Source organism: Ceratotherium simum, chromosome 33 (assembly GCF_057802395.1).
Source record: "Ceratotherium simum simum isolate JZ-2026a chromosome 33, ASM5780239v1, whole genome shotgun sequence".
Classification (NCBI taxonomy): domain Eukaryota; kingdom Metazoa; phylum Chordata; class Mammalia; order Perissodactyla; family Rhinocerotidae; genus Ceratotherium; species Ceratotherium simum.
The window spans coordinates 17600098-17624247 of NC_141932.1; the positions used below are offsets into that span (position 1 = coordinate 17600098).

General features: G+C 40.2%; 1 protein-coding gene across 3 annotated transcripts; it reads right to left on the reverse strand.

The window, feature by feature from the left end:
* Positions 1-606: 606 nt before the first annotated feature.
* Positions 607-13590, reverse strand: ZNF227 (zinc finger protein 227). 3 transcript variants are annotated; one of them, XM_087421613.1, is made up of 7 exons: positions 13540-13590; positions 12876-13028; positions 10733-10805; positions 10250-10311; positions 8554-8680; positions 7616-7738; positions 607-3836 (listed from the first exon to the last, which is right to left on the reverse strand). In XM_087421613.1, the coding sequence occupies exons 4-7, from the start codon at positions 10307-10309 to the stop codon at positions 1708-1710; spliced, it is 2439 nt and encodes an 812-aa protein (XP_087277739.1). In that variant the 5' UTR covers positions 10310-10311; positions 10733-10805; positions 12876-13028; positions 13540-13590; the 3' UTR covers positions 607-1707. The 3 variants fall into 3 exon arrangements, with proteins under 3 accessions (XP_087277739.1, XP_087277740.1, XP_014650542.2); XM_087421614.1 differs by lacking the exon at positions 13540-13590 and adding an exon at positions 13344-13522; XM_014795056.2 differs by lacking the exons at positions 10733-10805; positions 12876-13028; positions 13540-13590 and having other exon boundaries at positions 10250-10726.
* Between the last annotated feature and the right edge of the window lie 10560 nt (positions 13591-24150).

Genomic DNA, 24150 nt, shown 5'->3' on the forward strand with positions numbered 1-24150 from the left:
AATCAAGTTAACCTCACCTACAATGGGACAAACATATCACGTTTCCTTAGGTGATGCTCCAAGGACACATCACTTATGGAATCCTTGTGCCAAAAAAATGCCTGATTTAAATCAAATAATGAGAAAACCTCAGACAAATCCAAATGAAGAGACACTCAAAAATATTAAGATCATTAAAAGGAAGAATGAGGTAGTGATCCAGATTAACAGAGTCTAAATGCAATGTATAATCCTTGACTGGATTCTAGACCAGCAAAAATGTGAAAATATATTATCAGGAGAACTGATAAAATTGGAATAAGGTCTATAGGTTAGATAATGTTATGTATCAATATTAAATTTTCCTGAATGTTATACTTGTACTGTAACTGTGTAAAACGTCTGTAACATACTCAGGGTTAAAAAAATGTGTACACGTAGGTATTAATATGTGTGTGTACACACACATTCACATACATGGAGAGAATAATGTTCAAACATGTTAACTGTGAATCTGAGTAAAGGGTATATGAGAGATTTTATATAATTTTTACAACTTCCTATTTTTCCTAAACAAAATAGGAAGTTTAAAGAAATGTAAAAATAAACATGAAGCAAAATCTCATCATTTAGAGTTAACCAGATATAAATACCTACCTAGTCATCTATACCTTTCTTTTAAATAAGATGACACAAAAATCTCATGCTTTGTGTTTTTTCCAGGTTAATATATTCTGGACTTCTTCCAATATCCATAACTACAAATTTACCTTCTCCCATTTGATGTTTGCATAGTGTTCCACTGGATCAATAAATCATAAAATACTTTGGCAAGCTAATGGATTATGTCTATATTTGCTATTATAAACAACAATGCAATGAACATTCTTTTATACACATCTGCAGCAGATACACATTTGCTGTTTTTCTTTTTTGTGTGTGTGAGGAAGATCAGCCCTGAGCTAACATTCATGCCAATCCTCCTCTTTTTGCTGAGGAAGACCGGCCCTGGGCTAACATCTGTGCCCATCTTTCTCTACTTTATATGGGACACTGCCACAGCATGGCTTGACAAGCGGTGTATCGGTGCCCACCAGGAATCTGAACCCTGGCCACCAGCAGTGGAGCACGCGCAGAGCACGCGCACCTAACTGCTACGCCACGGGGCCAGCCCCAAATTTACTTCTGAAGATCAAAGATTCACCTCTGGAGATCTATTCCTTAATATTAATCCAATATACCACATGAAATAAAGCAATCATATTATGAGTTCTTGGCTACAGGAAACTTTTAGTCAGTAATTTTATTCATTTCATTTTTAATAGCTTTACAGCTTTAGTAAAAATGATGGTCACTGTAAATAAGTCTAAAATGGAAGCTAAAGAAAAGGAAAAATAATCCAAAACCCTCCCTGACCCCCAAAAAACTAGCTAGTATATGGCAAATATCCTTTTCACACATTATCTTTAGGCATATATTCACTTTGAAAGATCATTTATATCAACTGGATCTTACCAAGAGGGTAACAGCCTATCTCCCCTGAATATGAGTTCTATTCCTGTTACTACGGTTCTACATCATCGTTTTGAGTGAGGATTTGTTAGAAAGATTCCATCTGAAGAAATCCCTTTCCACTCTCAATAACTTTATAGAGTTTATCACCAGCACGGACTCTCCAAAAACTTAGGATGTGCATCCTCACTGAAGCCATGAACACATTTATCATTTCTAAAGATTCTTGCTGGTGTGGACTTTCTGATGGTACGTAAGACGTGAACGGTGACTGAAGTCCTTACCACACACATCACATTTGTATGGTTTTTCTCCAGTGTGGACTCGCTGATGGGCTTGAAGACGTGAACTCTGACTGAAGCCCTTCCCACACTCCTCACACTTAAACAGTTTCTCCCTAGTGTGAACACTCAGATGGACTCTGAGATTTGAGGGGAGACTGAAGGCCTTCCCACACTCCTCACATTTATGGGGCTTCTCTCCTGTGTGGACCCTCTGATGATGGCGAAGATTCAAGCTCCTCCCGAAGCCTTTCCCACACTCCTCACATTTGTAAGGTTTTTCTCCGGTGTGGCCTCTCTGATGGTATATAAACTGTGAACTGTATCTGAAGCCCTTTCCACACACATCACATCTGTATGGCTTCTCCCCAGTGTGGACTCTCTGATGGGACTGAAGACCAGAGGACTGACTGAAGCCTTTACCACACTCCCCACATTTGTATGGTTTCTCTCCAGTGTGGACTCTCTGATGTACCCGAAAATCTATGGCCTGACTGAAACTCTTATCACACTCCTCACATTTATAGGGTTTCTCTCCTGAGTGGACTCTCTGATGAGCATGAAGATTTGATCTCCAACTGAAGCCCTTCCCGCACTCCTCACATTTATATGGCTTTTCTCCAGTGTGAATAACTTGATGCAGTTTCAGATTTGAACTATAACTGAAGTCCTTCCCACACACATCACATTTGTAGGGTTTCTCTCCAGTGTGGACTCTCTGATGGGTCTGCAGCTTTGATGACTGACTAAAGCCCTTCCCACACGTTTCACATTTGAATCGTCTCTCCCCAGTGTGGACATTCTGATGGACTTGAAGATTTGAAGCCTGACTGAAGCCCTTCCCACACTCCTTACATTTGTAGGGTTTCTCTCCTGTGTGAACTCTGAAATGGATATGAAGATCTGTGTTACGGGTAAAGCCTTTCCCACAAGCCTCACATTTGTATGGTTTCTCTCCGGTGTGGACTCTCCGGTGGCATATTAACGGTGAATTGTGACTGAAGCCCTTCCCACAGACGTCGCATTTGTAAGGTTTCTCCCCCGTATGGATCCTCTGATGGATGTGATAATGTGCAGCCTGCGTGAAGCCCTTCCCACACTCTGCACATTTATAGGGTTTCTCACCCCTGTGGACCCTCTGATGAACACGAAGATTAACACTCCAGCCAAAGCCCTTCCCACACTCTTCACATTTGTATGGTTTTTCTTCAGTGTGGACTCTCTGATGGCACTGAAAGTTTGAGCTCTGACTAAAGCATTTCCCACACTCTTCACATTTGTAAGGCTTCTCCCCAGTGTGAGTTCTATAATGAATGATGAGACCTGTGCTGCTACTGAAGCCCTTGCCACAACTGTCACATCGATAGGCCTTCTCTCCTGTGTGATGAGACTGATGAGAGTGAAAAGAGCTCTTGTTGAAGCAATCACCAGCGTCGTGACATTTATCGAGATTCTCTCCTGGGTAAGCTCTCTGAAGAGTCTGCAGATGTGTGCTCTGACTGGAACATCTCTCTCCTGGGTGGACATGCTGATGAACTGGAAGCACCGGGCTGTAACTGAAGCCCTTCCCGCCCTCACTACATGGATGGAGTTTCTCTCCTACAGGTAAATGCTGTCTGAAGCCATCACTAATGCTTTTGCCACATTCATTACATTTGTAGGGTTTCTGTTCTGTGTCAGTTTTAATATGATCACTAAGTGACCATTTCTTCATGAAGGCTTCACATACATATGGGTTATTCTTCATGTTGATTTGCTTACCTCTACTCCGATTCTGTGACTCACTCAGATATATATTCCCCCAAGAATCCTGGGTTCTCAAAATGGAAAACTCTTGGTTTTCAATGTAACTGGAGCTATCTCCTTTATGGTTTATTGTATCGTTCCCGTTTTCAGAAACCTGAATAGAGTTGCCTTGTAGTAACTGAGACCTCTTCCTCTGAAGACACCTGGTTAAATCACTTGCAACCTGTTTCCAGATTTGCCAGCAGGATAGCTCTTCATGCGAAAAGTATTTTAATGCAACTTTTTGAAGAGTCTCCATCTCATTTTGATTCTTGCTGCCTATCAGGAAAAGCAATATTCAGAGATGAGGACAAGTAAATGCTCTGTTCAGAAATATCAGGGTTTCACACTGAGGCCTTAATAAATCAGGGGATGGGTCATGTCTAGACATCATTTATCCTTTTCTTATGTTTTCCAGCAAGCGGAAGCAAAGAATGGGGTCAACAGGCTCTTATCCACTAAGTGTAAATGTGACCCATTTAGAACCACAAGTCTAACAGTTTAATATGAGAGCCGTTAGTCTGAAATCAGATGGCTGCAGGGCAATGAAGTCAATCCACATTCCAACCTACAGTGGCATCAATTAAAAACCTACTCACCTTTTCCTCAGTGGGCTTATGATGAGTGGGATTCTACCCAATTAGGTTGCAAAAGCTCAGAGTGTAGGCAGAAAATAGTGTTCTAGGTCCTGATAGAAATTACCTTCCACGAGTAAATTTGGGAAGCTGCTGGAATGATAACATTCACTGTTCTAAACCTGGTAGTAATTCAGGTCTCTGTAAAAAGAGGTGGAAAAGGGAAAACTAATCCTGTACAACTGAGAAAGAACATGGGAGAAGGAAACAGAACATAGTGCAGACTTTCAAAGACAACGCTGAAGAGGAAGAGGGAGGGTTATACACAGTGTGGAAAGCTTTCTCCCCAAAAGCTGTGCAGCCTGCCTTCTCTGTCATTCCCTTCAGGTCTCTGCTCAAATGTCACTCAATTGGGTGATGCCTTCCTTATCACTCAATATGAAATAACTCCTCCCCACCCCCACACACCTGTGATTCTTCCCATCTGCCTTTTCCTGCTTTATTTCCTGCCTTTTCCCCACAGCACTTATTATTTGATTTACTAGCTACTTCCTAATTTTTTCTTGTCTTTTTATACCCACTAGAACGTAAGTCATGAGGAAAACATGCACTTTGTTCTCTTCATGGCTTTATGCCCACTGTGACAGAATTTTTCAAATTGTTGGGATATATTAGTGAACTCTGAAAGCAATTCCATAAATTGTGACAAATATTAAAAACAAGAAGAAACAGGATAAAAACATGAGAAGTGTATCACAAGCAGTAAGGGTACCACTCTATGAAATGCTTATTTCAGCTGTAGACATGCACATACATTCTATTTGTGCTGGGTCAAGATGTGAAATATGTCTTATTGACAGTCATGGTTAAAAATGTATGGAAGCCACTGGCTTAAAATGTTTAAGGGGATTATCAAGTCCTTAATAATTAATTTGCTTAAATGGAAAGTTATTCTAATAATACAAACTGAAAAAGTCTCAACAGGTATGTACACATTTCTGGGTACAGTAGGCAAATCGAACGGCCCCCTAAAGACGTCCATGTCTTAATCCCTGGAATCTGCGAATAGGTTAGTGTACGTGGCAAAAGCGGCTTTAGATTTGATTAAATTAAGGATCTTGTAATGGAGAGGTTATCCTGGATTATCTGGATGGGCCCAATGTAATTATAAAGGTCCTTAGGAGAGAGAGGTGGGAGAGAACTCTCCAGATCTCACCCTATGCATCTCTCCCTCTTGCTGGTTCCAATTTGTAACCTTCCTGCTTAAGTATAGCATTTTCCTGAGTTCTGTGAGTCATTCTAGTGAATTATCATGGGAACTCCCAAATGTGTAGCCAGCTGGTCTGAAGTGAGGGTGGCCCTGGGAACCCCAGCTGGTGTCTGGTCTTGGCGGGCAGTCTTGTGGAGGACTGTGCCCTTAACCTGTGAAGTCAGGGCTAACTTTGGGCACTTGGTACCAGAACTCACTGCCACATGTAAAAGGCCCCTCACATTGCCTGTGATATCAGCTAGTTAATACAATTAGGATGCAAATACACTGGAAAACTTATTTAGAAAATCTGTAATTTTCTTTCCTTATCATGACTCTCTTCATCTCCACAGTATGCCAGTGCCTTTTGATTTCTGGAAATGTGCAGCCTGAAACCACTAAACAACTACCATATATAGGTCATATGATGGTTTAGGTATCAGAGGCAGGGGATGGTGGTTAAGTGGGAAGCTAGTGTATGGATGAGGCAGTTTTCACTCATATGTAGCCAACTTGAAACTGTTACATGAGAACTGATAAACTGTAATGCCTAGCACACTGGTATTGATAATTTTTGGTAATCATACATTCTGATAATTGTGAATAGCTCTTATTTTCTAAGGTTAATAAGTATAATCTCTACATATTCAAAGACATCTAAGAAATTAGTATGTTACACATTCACTGGCAGATAAGGTTCCAAAATAATCCATCAGTCACACTGGTGTGCTCCAAGCCTCTGAGCCATCTCTAGGAGTAATAGAGACGTGAGGTCCACTTGTCTCCATTATCTGTAAGCTTTTTGTGTTTAAGAATCCCTATAAAAACAAGCCCTTTAATTTGTGCTCCTATGACCTATAAAGAGCATTTTAGGATAGTATTTGTACATGGATCATGGTTGCAAAATCCTGAAACACGCTGATGTTGAAAACGTCAAAACAAACTTTGGGAAAGGGTGGCAGAAAGTGCTACAAGGTTTATTAAGAGAGAGACTTGGGCTATTACGCAAAACTGAAAGGTGACAATACTTAGGATCATAATTCCTGAGGTTAAGTTTGCATAGGAAAATGAGACTCAGCACAGGGAGGCAAGTATCTAATGTTCCTGAATGGCTCGAATGTGAGGCAACATGTAGACATAAGAAGGAAGATGGACGAAAGAAGACGGGTGACATCCATCAGTTACTCACAGAATTCAGGGCCTAATCTATGATGTTTGTAGACAAGCTTCTCTGTTTTGTTTTTCAGGTTGAGGGAGAGTATAAAAATTTACATTCCCTAGCAATATCTAATTTTTAATTTTTAAATAGGTACAACTGAGGAATATGCAAATTAAAGGAAAAGGAAAGATAGGAGAGAAAGGAAAGGAGGTCAAAAAAGAAGGGCAAAGTGAAGAAGTGAGAGGGAGCAGGAGAAAGGAGGGTAGCGAGAGGCCAGGTGGGGAGGGAGACGGCCGGCTGGGGACATGGAAGAGGACTCTGCACGGATGGGAAAGGCTTCGACCAGAGGTTGGGAGAACCCGCGAGAAGCTCACTTCTATTCAAAGGAACAGTAATTATTTAAATAATTTATTCATTCAACAAGTATGTACTGAGCACCTATTGTGCAGAAGGCCCACTGGAGGCTCTGAGTAGACAGAGCAAATAAAACTGCCAAAACTCCTCCTTTCGTGGGGAGATAGCTGATGAACAAGTAAATAATATGTTACTAGGTCAGGAGGTGATCAGAGCTCAGACACAAAATAAGGCAGGGGAAATTTTAAATAGGGCAGACACAGAAGGCCTGTCTGATGAGATGAAACCTGAGCAGAGACCTGAGTGAGGAAGAGAGTGGTTGGGGGATTCCACATGGAGACAGAGAGGAGAACTAGTCAAAGGCCATGGCATAGAAGAGAACACTTCAAAGGGGCCAAGATGGCAGGAATGATCTAGGCAAGGGTAAAAGGATAGATCAACAAGAAACAGGGGGAGGAGGCCGGATCAGGTAGGGTCTTGTGTCCACTGTAATGACTCGAGTGAAATGGCAAGGCTTTGGAGGGTTTTGAGTGGAGGAATGGCATGATCTTACTTGCTTTCTAAAGAATCACTCTGGCTACCAAGCAGAGAATAGATGATAGAAGTGCAAGGGAGGAAGCACGGAGACCAGTGTGGAGGCTGTTGTCACAATCCAGGCAAGAGATGACAGCACTCGGACAAGAGCGGGAATCACGGACGTGGAGAGCAGATTATCCAGTACCTGAAAGAACAGCCACACAGTTCTCACTGGAATACCCATTTCTCTGGGTGTCTCGTTCCATCATCCAAAGCTTTTCTTCTGCCTCCAACTGGGATGCCATATCTGGTTTGAAGGGAAGATGTCCTGTGGAAAGGCGGATATATATATTTAAGATGTACACCCAGCTAAAACACATTTTTGTCCAAATTCTATAAACCTTAGAGCCTTTAAAGTGATATTTTAAGAACTTTGGTGATCATGAACTGTAATAAGAAATAAATTTAGGTCATGACCTAGTTCATGCCTATATGGAGATAAAATTACATTTAGCTAATGTCTGTTTTCATCATATTTCCCACACTCTCACACCACTCAATGCAAATGGTCACAGTTTTGCTGCAATGTGAGGTCTTGATAAGGAACTCTGACAGTTTCTATCCTTGTTCTATTTTATTCTACTTCATTGGGGAAAAAAAATGCCAGTACAATGTACTAAGTTGATTCCACGACCCACCAGTGGGTCACAACCATAATTTGAAAGACAAAGTATAGAAGCTAAGCTGCCCATTAATAATTCATTTAAAACAGGGTTTCTCAACTGAGGCAATGTTGATATTTTGGACTGGCTAATTCTTTGTTGCAGGGTTGACCCATGCATTGTAGAAAGTTTAACAGCTTCACTAGCCATTAAATGCCAGAAGCAGCCCCCTCCAGTTGTGACAATCACAACTGTCTCCAGACATTGCCAAATATCCCCAGGGGGCAAAAATCACCACTGGACAGAATTTTGCCTGAGCAAAAAAGACCAGAAAAACCTATGCTTATAGACCCAGGGATTAGAAAAACTTGTGTCTTCAAGGTCAGGGAACCATTTCAAAAGGTCTGAAGCTTTGAACAACTGTGGACACAGAGACTCTCAAGGGGGTTGAGGTTCAGTGTCAGAGGGCGCCTGTCCTCACCCACAGAGAGCAGGTTCCTGAAGTTCTCCAGCATCACATCTCGGTACAGCTGCCTCTGGGTGGAGTCCAGCAGCCCCAGCTCCTCCTCCGTGAAGACCACAGCCACGTCCTTGAACGTCACCGCCTCCTACAACACCAAACACATGTAACCTCAATCTTACAAGCAGCCTCCACTGGAAGGGCAGCACTGAGAACGATAAAGAGGATTACCAAAAACACTGTTACAGATTCAGAGGGATCCAGGCAGTTGTCCCTCTCCCACTGTCTCCTCTCCGCCTCCCCCAAAGCTTGGACTCAATCACTGTTTTTAATGTTTACAAAGCTCACAGGCCTGCAGCAACCCTCCAGGACAGCCGTATAGCTCTTTCGCTGTGTTTTCAAGGCGCATGCCACATCCCCCTCTGCAGCATTCACCGCTGGTTAGGCACAGGCTGAGCTCAAATTTCAAGGTAATTAAAGGAGCCTGGGCAAATTCCTTAACCTCTCGCTATCTCAATTTCCTCTTCTCTGTAATTGCGTCTAAATCACAAGGTGTTTGAAAGGATGAGATGAGTGGATATATAGAAAGCACTTAGAACAGGGCCTGCCACATCACATCTTCAATAAATTAGAACAGTTAATATCATTATGATCTCCTTCATCCCATTCTATGACTGCATAATGTAGTACTCCTTAGAACTGATGATTTACCTTTAACCAATCAAAATAATGTATAATTAGTTACAGATCTTTACTTATAATCAACGCTGCATAGATCCTTTTACAGAGATTTTGGCCAAGAAGTAGCAAATGCAAAGTCAGAGAATATGCACTTTAAATATTTTGAAAGCATAATGGCAGATTTCCCACTCAAAAGGTTTTCCTAATTCACGTTTCTTTTTTTTATTTTTTTGTGAGGAAGATTAGCCCTGGGCTAACATCTGTGCCCATCTTCCTCTACTTTATATGGGATGCCACCACAGCATGGCTTGACAAGCAGTGCGTTGGTCCACACCTGGGATCTGAACCCGTGAACCCCGGGCCACCGAAGCAGAGTGCGGGAACTTAACTGCTACGCCACTGGGCTGGCCCCCTAATTCACATTTCATGTGAGAGAGTACAAGTGTTCCTAAATTGCTAGACTCTAGCCAAAACAGGACATAATTCTTTTCTTAAAAAAGTCTTTGACAATCTAAATGAAATAAATAAATAGAAAGGATTTATTAATGTTTGCACACATTTAGTTATTAATGATCATTATTTTCTTCATAAATTTACTTTCTGTTTTTGTGAGACTCTTATTCATTTCTTTTACTCATATTTCAATTGGGTTTTTCTTTATCTTACTAATCTTAATAAGAATTAGAGATATTAAGCCTTTATCTAATATATATAAGTATATCCCATCAATTCTAACATTGCAAATATATAGTTATGAATGCATGTGAAAAAGAATTATGGGAAAGTGCAAGGACCTAGTTTGTAAGCAGGGTAGCAGTGTAAATTATTTTTGTCTATTTCAAAATTCTATTATTTTTTCAAAGACCGTTTTGTGAAATAATAAAGATGACAGAAAACAAAGCACACACAGCGTGGCACACAATGTGCTCTCAAGATCTGCTGTTTTCCACTAACCTTTCCAAGGAAGAGAAAAAAAGATGTGCGTAATCTCTGAGAAATAAAATCACATCTTAAGAGACAGAAAGGAATGCCTTACCTGAAACTTGGTCATTCTCTCCTGCTCCTTCAAGGGAAGGTCAGAGTCCTGAGAAGGCATAACTGGGGAAGGATAGAGAAGCCATGAGATGCAGGCCAGGGCTGCCATTAGACCACATGGATCTTTCTACAAATTATACAAGAGTGCTCCTACTTCTAGGCAGATGCAGCCACATACAGCTTGGGAAGCAGAACATGGACTAGATTCTAGCTACTCATTGGTCTGTCAGCCAAGGGCCATTGCACAGGGAACAAATGCAACATCCCTACTATAAGGATTTCTGATCCCGGGGATGATAGGAACTGAGAGGCATTGTAAAACGTGGGTTTAAAAAAATGGGCTCTGGAGTGAAGGGCCTAGGTTTAAATCCTGGAGATGATACTTACCATCAGTGTAACCTCGGGGACTTTAAAAAACCTTTCTGTGCCTCACTTTCCTCAGCTGCACAATGAGGACAGGGTAAGAACTGAAAAGCATACCCACCTCACAGGGTTGTTCCAAGGATTAAATGAGTAGATGGAAAGTTCTAAGAACCAGGAGTCTCTTTTTCCTGTAGCTGCAAAAAGGCAGATAATATTTGGCATTCTAAACTGTATTTGCAAATATCTTTTCAAACAATGACAACAATGAAAAAGACATAAAAGGTACCCAGACTTCATTTATTATTGCTCTCCTAAGAAAGTCACCTTTAATCTCTGCAAGCCCTCATTCTGAGTTAAAATTTCTTCTTATTTAATAATTTGTTGCCCAGCTAATAACATTTTATTGACACCGGTATTAGTTTTCTAAAAAGTATCATTGTGGGGTCATTTACTTCATGAAGCCAGAAAAGGCTTATTGGTAAAAAGCCTTTTCTCCTACATGCATGGAGATAAAGAAAAACACATAGGAAAGGGAAAGACTCAAAATAAAAATCAAGAAACATGGAAGATAGGTTGAGAGGCCCCAACATTTGTCTAATGTGTGAGAAGAAGAGAATGGAAGAAATGGCAGAGAGATCTTATTTCAAGAGATAATTGCTGAGTTCATATACAGAAATTCTGAACAGTACAAATAAATTTACTCCTAAACAAATCATAGTGAAACTCAGGAATGCAAAGAACTAAAAAAATACGAATAAATAAAAAGAACTAAAAACAACAACAAAATCCTTACAGCTCCCAGAAAGAAATATAGTTTATCTAACAGAAATGACAACTAGATTGACAGAAACAGGGAAAGAGAACGAAGATCTAAAACAACTGGATAATATCCCCAAAATGAGGAAAGAAAATAATTGTCAACCTTGAATTCTACGCTCAACTAAATGATTATTTACATGAGGGAGAAACAAAGACATTTTAGCTGAACAAAAATGAAAGAAACTTATGAATGAATGAACCCTGAAAGAAGCAATGGCAAGAAAACATCTGTAAAAATATGTTGGTAATATCTTTGTTTAAAAAAAGCCCAAGAACCATATGATGAATTTGGAGAGTGGTTATAATAAAAAAGCAGACGTATAATCTAGCCTACAGTTAAAAAAGATGGTGGTGGGGAATCATAATCAAATTTCAAGTATATTTTCAGTCTCTATATTTTGTTGAGACAGGTAATCATTTTTAAAACTTAAAATATTGGTGGTTACCAGAGGGGAAGGGGGGAGGGGGAAGGGAGGAGGGCGAAAGGGATAGTTCAGCACAAGTGTGTGGTGATGGGTTGTAATTAGTATTTGGGTGGTGAACATGATGTAATCTATGCAGGAATAGAAGTATAATGATGTACACCTGAAATTTATACGTTATAAACCAATGTTACTGCAATAAACAAAAAATTAAAGAAAGAAAGAAAGATTAGAGGAATATGAATGAATTTCAGGCAAATACCTTCCGAGGAAACAATACTTGAAAGAATGACAGATAATAATTAGATTCCCAGTGTGATACAATGTCAAGGCAGCAAAACTCAAATGAAAGAATCTAATGAGTTCCAGGTGTTGGTTTGGTAGATTTTTTTTCAGCAGGTGAAGCTGAGTTGAGGTGGCTACTGTCAATGTCAATGCCCTATCCGAACAAGTTTTAATTTAACTTTAAGCAACAAATAAATAGAATTTTGTTTAAAAAAAAAAAAAAGACACACGGGGAGGGGGGTGGGTGGTGGGCACAAGGGGTGAAGGGGCGCATTCATATGGTGACTGACAAATAATAATGTACAACTGAAACCTCACAATGTTATAAACTATTATATCAATAAAAAAAGGAAATAAATTTTTAAAATTAAAAAAATTTAAAGAAAAGATAATGAAGTTTAAAAGAAAAAAAAAGTTAAAAGAATAACACAAGCCCATATAATTTCCAAACCAGAGCAAATCAAAGGAATAAACTGAACTAAAGATACGAAAGGAAAACAAAAGGAAGAAATGTAAAGCATGATACATTTAAAAATAAATATATATTTAAAATAAATATTTAAAAATACATATGTATGGGGGGTAGAAATACACACACACGTATTAACAAACAGATTAAACATTCTCAGGTTTATTCGACAAATACTTGAACATCTTCCTAGTAGTAATTTACAGAGGGAAGGAAATCTGATGAACTGAAAACAGCGATGACAGAACAAGAGCCTCAGTAGTCTGTACCTGGGGCTGCGCTGTGAGAAGCCAAGCCCTCCTTCCTGCCCTCTCCGCATCCAGGGGTGAAGCAAAGGATGCGGTGGGACAGCAGGACTGTGTCTGTCTCCGGATGAACTGCTGGGGACATCCCCAGGCACTAGCGGGGTGACTCAGTCCTTCCTAGAAAAGAGATCAGTAAAAGTTCGCAAAGAGCTCGGCCTCCGGAAGCACGGCAGAAGGGCCGTGGCCTCGCTCCCAGGGTCCCGACCTCATCTCTCTCTCCACTGGGGCGTCCAGTCAAAAGGGCGCTGGTGAGGGGCTTAATTGGATCAATCGCAACAGCCAACCCAGTATCATGTGCCACCACCGTTCTAAGCTGTTGACACGCATTGCCTCATGTAACTCAAATCACCACCCTACCCGGTCGTTACTCTCTCGCTCGCTGTTTTACAGGGGAGGAAAGTAGAGCGCAGAGGGACACACAACTCGCCATACATTGTACCGATAGCAGGAGCAGCGGCGCTTCTAAGTGGGGGACGAGAGCTGGGGGGCATCCACACTTCCGCCCTCCGCCTCTCAGCCTCCGCCGGGGCTGCCGCTTCTCCATCCTAAGCCGGCCCTAGGTAGCGACCAGTCCCACGCTCAGGCCGAAAATGCTCGGCGGGGTCGTGGGGGCGCACGGCGGACTCACCTCCCGGACCGAACAACGGTAGAGGCCTGGCGTTCCCGAGGCGGAAGTGCCTCTGACTGCAAGGCACGCCGGAACTACACTTCCCAGAAGCCCCGCCGGAACTACACTCCCCAGAAGCCCCGCGGGAACAAGCGCCTGGGCTCCTTGTTCACGGACAGAGGTCAGGAATACATTTCCCAGAATCCCCAAGAGGAGGAAGGATCACGTCCCGCTGTCTTAGAGCTTAAACAACGGTAACAAACTTCCAATTCTCGGAGTTCCCGGACTACAATTAACAGAACCTCCTTCGTGGCTTCCTGCCATTTTGCCGGACTGAAGCAGTTCTCTGACGCCAGTAGAGTTTAGCTTTTTCTCGTTGACAAAACATAATAGCAAATATTTGAAGAGTCAGTCTTTAAAGAACGACTGTAAGAAACAGATCACGTGATCCTCTACTAATAGAACTGTACCTACAACTACCAGAAAAAAAAGGGAAAAAAATGATAGCCTTTATTTTGCTGTTTTAGACACTTTTTAGATATAAAAAGAATGAAAGACCAAAAAAAAAAAATACAGTGGAGGCAGAATATATTGTAGATTTCCACTTTTGTTAATAGCACAAATAATTCAGAACTTGGCTGCTGAGGACAACTAGACATACTGAGAGCAAAAAGACAAGCTTCAGCATAGAAGCTTGTGTGATCAACTTCTCAGAGCAATTGGGGCCATTGTAATCATTCCTTTGAGAGTTTCTGAATTTGAAAGATGTATACATTATTGTTAATTAGATGTTTATGCAATGGTCACTATAAAGACTATTATTATTTGCTCAAATCTAGGATAGAATTGATGTTTGAAAGAAATGAGGGTGGGGAGAAGAGAGGAATACCTAAAAATATCCATGTAACCACTACAATATATGTCTGCATTTCTCATTTACTGAACATATATTCCTTCTGCTATACACAGCTATCTCTTATGGAGCTGTCAACTTAAAAAGCAAATTCACTGGTTATTTTTACCCTCAAAGTGAGCTTATTGGGCAGTAGCCCAAAGAATTCCATTTCAAGGCATACCTGCTACGGCAAACCATAGACAAATCCAGCAAACAAAGAAGGGGAGCTGCTTTTATAGAGAGAAAGGGGGGGTAGTGAGGGGCTGTTCTAAATGAAAGCCTATTGGGGGAAAGTAGCAGTTCAGGGCAGCAACAGGTGTCTCATTAGCTGAGCTGTGGTGTTTCTCATTGGCTGGGCTGTTACTGGGTGGGGAGAGAAATCTTCCTTCAGCAGTAAAGTAGTTTTACTTCCTGTTGGAGATGTAAGGGTAGGTCTCTTCCTGTTTGGTGTAATGGACCATGCGTGATAGGGCAAGAGCTCCCCCCTACAGGCCTTCCCGACTCCAATTTAGTTAAAGTTTCTTCTGTTTATTTCCACAGTGTGTGCCAGGGACTATTTCAGACTCTGGGACTCTCACTTCATCTTCAGAACTTTTTAAGGTAAATACTATTATTTCCTCTATTTTACAGTTCAGGAGCCAGAGGCAGAGAGAGGTTAAGTAATTTGCCCATGTTACTAAATTAGTAAGTGCTACAAGCGACGTTTCAAAATTTGGCGTTTGACAGGCAGAGCCTGAGTGCTAACCACTACATTAGCCACATCTTGTATAATCAACATGAACAGAATATTTAACTTCAATCAACTTTTTTTTTTCCTTCCTGACACCAGAAAGATATATCCTAACATGAAATTTAATTATTTCACCTGCATGTCTATCCAGTGTCCTCAAGAGAAGGTCCAGATGCTTTATCAAGTCACACAAACAGGAGTCTTCCATATGCTGTTTCCCTCTTCAAACCCACTTTCCACTCTACACGTCCAGCCATAGTGAATCACTTGTGCTCCTACAAAAAGCTTCTATGTATCTGCTGTCCTTCTGCCATATCCTGCTGCTCTATTCACTTTTAGGTCACAGTCTTCATCCGTAGCTTAAATAGTCCCTGCTGCAGTAAGACTTCTTGTGGGTTTTCGTCTCATAGACTAATAAAAGCAGTGTGTAATAACCCAGATTACAGACTTGGAATCAGGCTGCCAAGGTTAAAGAACTATTTTGCCACTTATTTTGTGAACTCTGTCCCTTTTTTCTTCATTTGTAAAATGGAGATAACAGTAGGGTTGGTATGAGGAACTAATGAATACACAAAAGCACTGGAAACCCTGGCTGACTCATCACCGCCGTGTAAAAAGTTCGCAAATATTATCCTCAGGTAATAAACACAGGACACATAAATTAGGGATGGTTGGTTTCTAAATGTTTGCTTTCGATCATTAAAATATAACCAATAATTCTACATCAATTTTTGAATGTTGTGAAAAAACTGGTAGATTCTGCGTGCCACTGAAAGTGAGATCACAGATCACTAAAGTCTATATAATTCCCTTTTATTGTTTCCTAAATCCATTTCAGAACTTCTAGATACAATCTAACTGAGCTGCAGGCCCCTTTCAGGATGTTGGGCAGCTACACTGGCCACAAACACTGGAGAACTTCTCTTTTCCAGTGCTGCCTTGCGCTGGGTGCTAGGCACACATAAAGAATGGGACGTGCTCCCTGAAACAAAGTAGCATGCAGCCTAAGGGAGAAACAGAACAGAAACCAGGATGTGGAAGACGGTGCCAAGTCAAACCCCAAATAAAGAAATCAAATTCATAATTATTCATCTCCAAATCTCAATGTTTCTATGTCCCTTATCTTTCTTACGTAATTACCATCCTCCTAGTTGCCAGAAATGAAAATCCTAAAATGTCCACATTTGCTTTCCTTTGCTCTCCATATATAATCAATTTATGTCAATGGATTTTAAATTCTACTGACTCCATGACTGGGATTTGGTTTTTGTTTAAAATATTGCAGCTCCTGGGCCGGCCCAGTGGCTTAGCGGTTAACTGCACGCGCTCCATTTCGGCGGCCCAAGGGTTTGCGGGTTCGGATCCCGGGCGCGCACCGATGCACTACTTGTCAAGCCATGCTGTGGTAGGTGTCCCACATAAAGCAGAGGAAGATGGGCACAGATGTTAGCCCAGGGTCAATCTTCGTCAGCAAAAAGTGGAGGATTGGCATCAGATGTTAGCTCAGGGCTGATCTTCCTCACACACACACACACAAAACATTTAAGGAAGGAATACCATGTATACTACTGCACCAAGGCATAAATGCATTAAAAATGTTAACAGTGGTTATCTCTAAATCCTGAGATTGTGAGTAATTTTGATTCTTTTTATATTTCTGTATTTCCTAATCTCTCGATAATTGGGCATGCATTCCTTTTATAATGAGAATGTAAACTATAAAACCCCAAACCACCTTCCAAACCCAATAGAAAAAGAGTTCTTCAAACCATACACCAGACTATTTCCTATGATTTTTTTTTTTTAATAATAGAGGTTAAAAATGGACTTGAGGCTCCAATTCCTTGGGTTCAAATGGAAGTTCTGCCTCTTCCTAGCTCTAAGACTTGGGCAAACAACATAAACATACCAAGAGTAAATGAAAGAAAAAAAAAAAAAGAATTTTCCTTGTCCAAAGGCTCTGTTTACCCTATCCTTTTTCTTAGAGTATTTCCATTAAGAAACCCAGTGCTTTTGGTTCCTTCCTCTAACATTTTGATATGCAAGTCAATCTTGTTAGAGACTAAGTAAGCCTCTTACCAAGTTTACAACCCAGAAGTGTTTTTCAAAGATCTGGGGTTTATCCTTTCTGAATGTGAACATCTGAGAAAATAACAATCCAGTCTCCCTATCCCTGTGGGAGTTCAACCAAGACGCCTTCCTCTGAGCTGTAGTCTACTAGCAGGGGAGCTAAGATAAATTTTATTATTCCTTCGGATCAAGTCAATTAACTAAGACTTAACGAATTTACGATGTGAATTTATCAAAAGATTTGCCGCAAATGGTGCAGTCAAGTCCTCTTATAGGAAGACAAGACAGCATTAATCTTGAGAATGTATGTACCTAGTGGTTAAAAATAGAATGGTATAAGAAGTTTGTAGCTGCTTGACTGTATAAACAGGGTGAAATTTCTATCTTTGTAATCTCTTCCCGCAAATTACCTACAATTCTATACTCTGGATGTGCTTACTGAGTCATAAGACAGCTTTCTTTTGTACATTTTGTAGAGGACTTCCTGTGTTGGGATGTTTTATTTCCCTGACACGACTTCTGTTTCCTTATATGTTAAAAATGAAGGCTAACAGCGGCACCTGCCTCATAAGGCTGTTGCGGTCATTTAACGAATTAATGCGAATAAAATGATAAGGGACTACTACCAATGACACTACTTTGGAGATGAGGCTAATGAGGCCAAGAGAGATTAAGTAATTCGCATTATGTTATACTTCTAGGAAGTCGCAGTGCTGGCTGGTAGGTGGGGGAGGGCCGGGAGACCCTCAAACCAGGCGACACGCCAACCCGGGGAAGGAAGAACCGCTCCAAACCCAAGACTTGGTGGAGGGAACACAAACGTCTCCCAACCCCGCAGCTGGCCGCGCTTCTCTTACTCTCCCCGAGGATGACCGGGGCCCCGCTGGCTCCCCGCCCAGACCTGGGCAGTCCCAGGCTTGGAGGAACCCCGGGGATCGAAGACACCTCCTTGACGGGAAGGTGGACAGCAACCTCCCCGCCCTACACCGAAAGCGCCTCCGTGGACTCGAGGGAGCCCCCGGACCACTTCCCAGAATCCCCCAGCCCTGCCGTCCAGAAGCGGAAGTGCTCGGACCAACTCGGACCCCAGACTACATTTCCCAGAATGCCCCAGAGAAACGATGGCCACAGCCCCGCCCCCTGAAGCGGAAGTATTTCCGAAGACTCTGAGCTTGTGGCTGTTAATTCCTAGAATGGCAGAGCGACAATAGGCGAAGTGGTGTGATTCTAGGCTGCTGGTGTCTTTCTGGCTGGCTCCTACCGATTCTGTTATTGAAAACCGAGCAGCATGTTAGCCACATTCAAAGGCCTCTGGAGGAGGTCGGGGTGGGGAGGAGAGGAGCGCGTGGTAAAACCCCAAAGAGCTGCCCCCCAGGAGTAAGAATAAAAGGGAAGTGGATGTCTTTGGTAGGGACTGAAGCCAAATTCTAAATCACCTCGGTCCCTGAAATTGGAGCAGAAACAAATGAAAATCCTTTCCAGAGAAAGAGAGCATCATTCTCGGCTTCAAATTATCTGTATAAGTCAAAAATATATTAATGTTGGACAAAGTAGTCCTTGAAGAAAAAAGCATTATGAGGTATACAAAGAAACACTTCATAGTAAGTTTCAAGTTGTTAAGAATAACAGCTTCGAGTAATATAAAACAGATTTCAAGAAGCAAAACTGACAGAATCACAAGGATAAAAACAAATGCACAATCAGAATGGGAAGTTTTAATACATACTTAGGAAGAAATATAGAGTCTTAAAAGCATATACTAAAACAGAAGAGAAGCTGAAAATGAAAATGAAACTATCCATCTCAGGAATTAATAAATAAAAACTACAGTAAGTAGATGAAAGGAAATGAAGATAAGAGATTCACGAAATAGAAAACAAACAAAATAGAGTGGGTTTTTTAAAAGGGCCAGAAGACCATTCTATGAATAAATCAATAAAATTGACAAAGTCCAGTAAGAGTGACCAAGAAAAAAAGACAGAAATAACATATTACTAGTTTCAGAAATAAAAAAGAGAACGTCACTAAAGATATTAAAAGGACACTATGAGGAATGTTGTAATGATAAATTTGAAACTATATATGAAATGGTTATAAGTTTCTAGAAAAATCCCACTTAAAGCTAAAATGAACTTACACAACAATTGCACGTAATTCTTAGTGATAAAATGCTGAAAATTTTACCTCTGAGAATGGGGATCGGAAGAGAATGCTGAATATCACCACTTCTCATCAAATTGTACTGGATCTTGTAGCCAGCAAATTGGTCAAGCTTATTTGTCAATTCCAATAACTTATCTGTAAATTGTTTTAGATTTCCTAAATATGTAATCGTGTCATTGGTAAATAATGACAGCTTTGTTTCTTCTTTTTCAATCCTTATACCTCTTAATTTTTCTTTCTTTTGTGCATTGACGAAGATCTCTTGTTACTTTTAGCCCATTCACATTTAAAAAAAATTTTTTTGCTGGAATATTTCAAAGCAAATCACAGAACTTCTTTTCAGTACAATCAAATTGAAATCCTGAATAAAATGTGATAAAATATGATAAAATAATTTTATATTTATTCCTTTCTTTTCCCCATGGAACTTTCTCATTCATTTCTCTACCCCATAGGATATTATTTGGTTTGATGTGTTTCTCTTTGTAGCCAGCCCTGATGGTCTAGTGTTTAAAATTTGAGAGTACCATAGCTCTGGTTGATTTCACGGTCAGGGAACCGCACCACCTGTCTGTTGGTTGTCATATTGTGGTGGCTGCATGTTACCGTGATGCTGAAAGCTACGCCATCATTATTTCAAATACCAGCAGGGTCACTCATGGTGGACACGTTTCAGCGGAGCTTCCAGACTAAGATAGACTAGGAAGAAGGACCTGGCCACCCACTTCCAAAAAAACTGGCCATGAAAACCTTCTGAATAGCAGTGGAGCACTGTCTGATACAGCACAGGGTGGTACAAAAAAGATCCAGCAGTGTTTTGCTCTGCTGTACACAGGGTCACTAGGAGTCAAAATCAGCTCCACGGCACTAGCAACAACAAATTTCTCTTTGTGTGTGTTCTTGTGCAAAATATGTGTGGTGTGGTTTGTGTGCAAGGTTTGTTTATTTGTTGGTGAGGAAGATTCATCCTGAGCTAACAACTGTTGCCAATCTTCCTCTTTTTTGGCTTGAGGAAGATAATCCCTGAGCTAACATCTGTGCCAATCTTCCTCAATTTTGTATGTGGGTCGCCACCACAGCATGGCTGATGCATGGTGTAAGTCCGAACCTGGTATCTGAACCCACGAACACGGGCCACTGGAGTGGAGCGCGCTGGATTTAACATCCATGCCATGAGGCTGCTCCTGTGTGCACATATTTTTAATTTGTATAAGTAGTATGGTATTATAAAACTAATTGTTTTTTACTTTCCTCATTCAGCAGTATGTTTTTAAGATTCATCCTTGTTTTTAGCATACATCTAATCTATTTTATATAACTCATTGTGTACACCCACAACATCTTATCTGTCTAAGTTTCCATGAAAGATACACAGTTTTCCATTGGCAATAACAATGCAAGGAACATCTCTATTCATCTCCATAATCTTATACAAATGTATGAGAATTTATTTAGGATGCATATCTAGGAGTGCATTTATTGGTTCACAGCATATTCATATATTCATATTTATGAAGAATAGCTAGTTTAACCTTTTGAGAAACTGCCAGAATATTTTCCAAATCCTTTGCACCATTGTACATTCCCAACCACAGTGTATGAGGGTTCTGGTTTCTCCACTCCCAATCCTTTTATTATCTGGTTTTTTGATTATAGCCAATCTGGTGGGTGTGAAGTGGTAGCTCATTATGGTTTTGATTTGCATTTTCCTAACGACTAATGATGTTAACCATATTTTCATGTGCTTATTGGCCATTGGTATATCTTCTTTGGAGAATGTCCATTTGGGCCCATTGTTTAATTGAGGCTTTTTTCTTTTTATTACTGAATCCTAAAAGTTGTTTATATATTTTAGTTACAAGTCCCTTATCAGATATAGGATTTTCGAATATATTCTCCCATTCTATGGATGTCTTTTCACTTTCCTGATGGTGTCCTTTGATACACAAAAGTTTCTAATTTTGATGAAGTCCAATATATTTATTTTTTCTTGTTGTTCTTTGTGTTTATGAAGTCATATCTAGGAAACCATTGCTTAATCCAAGGTCATGAAGATTTATGCCTATGCTCTCATCTAAGAGTTTTATAAACTTTAGCTCGTATATTGAGGTCTTTGATCCATTTTGAGTTAATTTTTGTATACTGTGTGAGGTAAGGGGGGTCAACCTCATCTTTCGCATGTGAATATCCAGTTGTCTCAGTATCCTTTGTTGAAGAGACTGTTCTTTTCCCATTGAATTGTCTTGGCACCTGAACTGGATTTTAAAATTCATTTATTGTGTTCTATTTTGAATAAACATCGTTAATTATGAGGAAATTGATTTAATAAAAATTTGCCTTAATTTCTGTGCTTTTGAAACTCCTAAGTTTCAAGCATATTCTCTTGCATTTTAAAAATTAACTTTCTAATTTATGTTTCATATTTAGGCCCTTGAATTCTTTTGGAGTCTACCTATGTACATGTTCTTAGGTAGGGATCCATTTTATTTTTCTTCATATACAAAAGAAATACCTAAAATAAATAGTGGTATTCATGGTTAGAAAATTCAGTATTTTATGTCAACTACTGTAGTGATCTACAATTTCAATGCAAGTCCAGTAAAAATACTAGCTTGTTTTCTGGAAATTGATGCAATGGTTATAAAAATTTTGTGGACAGCCTGGCCCAGTGACATAGTGGCTAAATTCATGCACTCTGCTTCAGCGGCCAGGGGTTCATGGGTTCAGATCCCAGGCACGGACCTACACACCACTCATCAGGCCATGCTGTGGCAGCGTCCTGCATATAAAATAGAGGAAGATTGGCACAGATGTTAGTTCAGGGCCAATCTTCCTCACCAAAAAAAAAAAAAAAGTGGAGAAGCAAAGAGCTAAGAATAATCAAGATAATGTGAAAGAATAACAAAATAGAGGACTTACTTTATCAGATATTAAATCATATTAACAAAGCTACAATATCTAAGACAGTGTGGTGTTTGCTTAAAGACAGACAGATAAATAAGGGAAAAGAATACAGTTCAGATCAAAGCAGACACTGTCATTTGATTTGTAAAAAGGAGACACTGCAGTAGAAGAAGAGAGAGCTCTTTTTAATATATGCTTCTCATGGGGCTGGCCCAGTGGCACAAGTTGTTAGGTGCATGCACTCCACTGTGGCGGCCCGGGGTTCGCCAGTTCGGATCCCAGGTGCGCACCGATGCACCGCTTGTCATGCCATGCTGTGGTGGCGTCCCATATAAAGTAGAGGAAGATGGGCACAGATGTTAGCCCAGGGTCAGTCTTCCTCAGCAAAAAGGGGAGGATTGGCAGATGTTAGCTCAGGGCTGATCTTCCTCACAAAAAATATATATATATATGCTTCTCCATTAATTGCACATCCATGTGGGAAAAAATATATATTTACCTCTACTTGACAGAATCCACAAATGTAATTTTCAGAAGGACTGCAGATCTAATTTTGAAAAGTAAAACAATGAAGCTTTTAGGAATAAAACATAATATAACATGCTTGTTGCCTTAGAGTAAAAAAATAATAATTCTTAAGACCAAAAAAGCATCCATTGCTAAAAAAACTAGATAAATTGGACTACTTTAAAATTAAGACCTTCCCTTCACCAAGGCCCCATTAAGAGAGTGAAAAGGTAATCCCCAAATTGGGAGAAGTTGTAAATCATATATCTGACAAAAGACTCATATACAGAACACATAAAGAATACACAAATCCTTAAATCAATAAGAAAAAGTCAGTCAAACAAATATAAAAATGTAAAAAGTATTGGACAGTTCAGAAAAGAGGATATCAAAATACTCAATAATCATATGAAAAGGCACTCAATTTCATTAGTCATTAAAGAAATGCGAGTTAAACTATTTTGAAATTCCACTACATTCCAACCAGAAAGGCCAAAATTAAAAAGAATGAACAAGGGGCTGGCCCCGTGGTGTAATGGTTAAGTTCAGCGTGCTCCACTTTAGTGGCCAGGGTTCGTGGGTTGGGATCCCAGGCACAGACCTATACCACTAGTCATCCAGGCTGTGGCAGCTAAGCCACGTACAAATTAGAGGAAGATCGGCAACGGATTTTAACTCAGGGCAAATCTTCCTCAGCAAAAAAAAAAAAAAAGAATGATTGACAAAGATGCAAATACTTGCGTCCTACAGATAGGAGGGTAGTCTAATACAACCACTTTGGAATAAGTTTTTGCAGTGTCTACTAAAGCTGAGTAGTTTTAGTACTACTACTAAAGTAACTACTAAAATTACCATATAAGCCCTTGGGTCCACACTTAGACATATTCCCAAAAGAAATAGATCCATATATTCAGCAAAATACATGTCCTTTTTATGTTCTAGCAGCACTCCTTTTAATAGCCAAGGACAGGGCACTGCACAATGCCCACTCACAATCAAATGGATAAATAAATCATGGTATATTTATACATTAAAATAATACACAGCAATGAGAGTGACCCAATTACATTTACTCCCAACAGTATGGATGAATGTCATGGACATAATAATGTTGAGAAAATGAAGCCAACACAAAACTGCACATATTTTATGCTTCTATTTATATAATGTATAAAAACAGCAAAACAAATCTATGCTATTATAAGGCAAAATGGTGGCCACCTTCGGGGAAGGATAGTGATTTGAATGAGGCATGAGGAAAGCTTCTAGGGTGATGTGGCAGTGCAGGCCCTCTGAGAAGCAGACGCAAAGGCGGAGTTAAAAATGCAGGAATTTTATTAGGGGAAATGATGGTGAGAGAAAA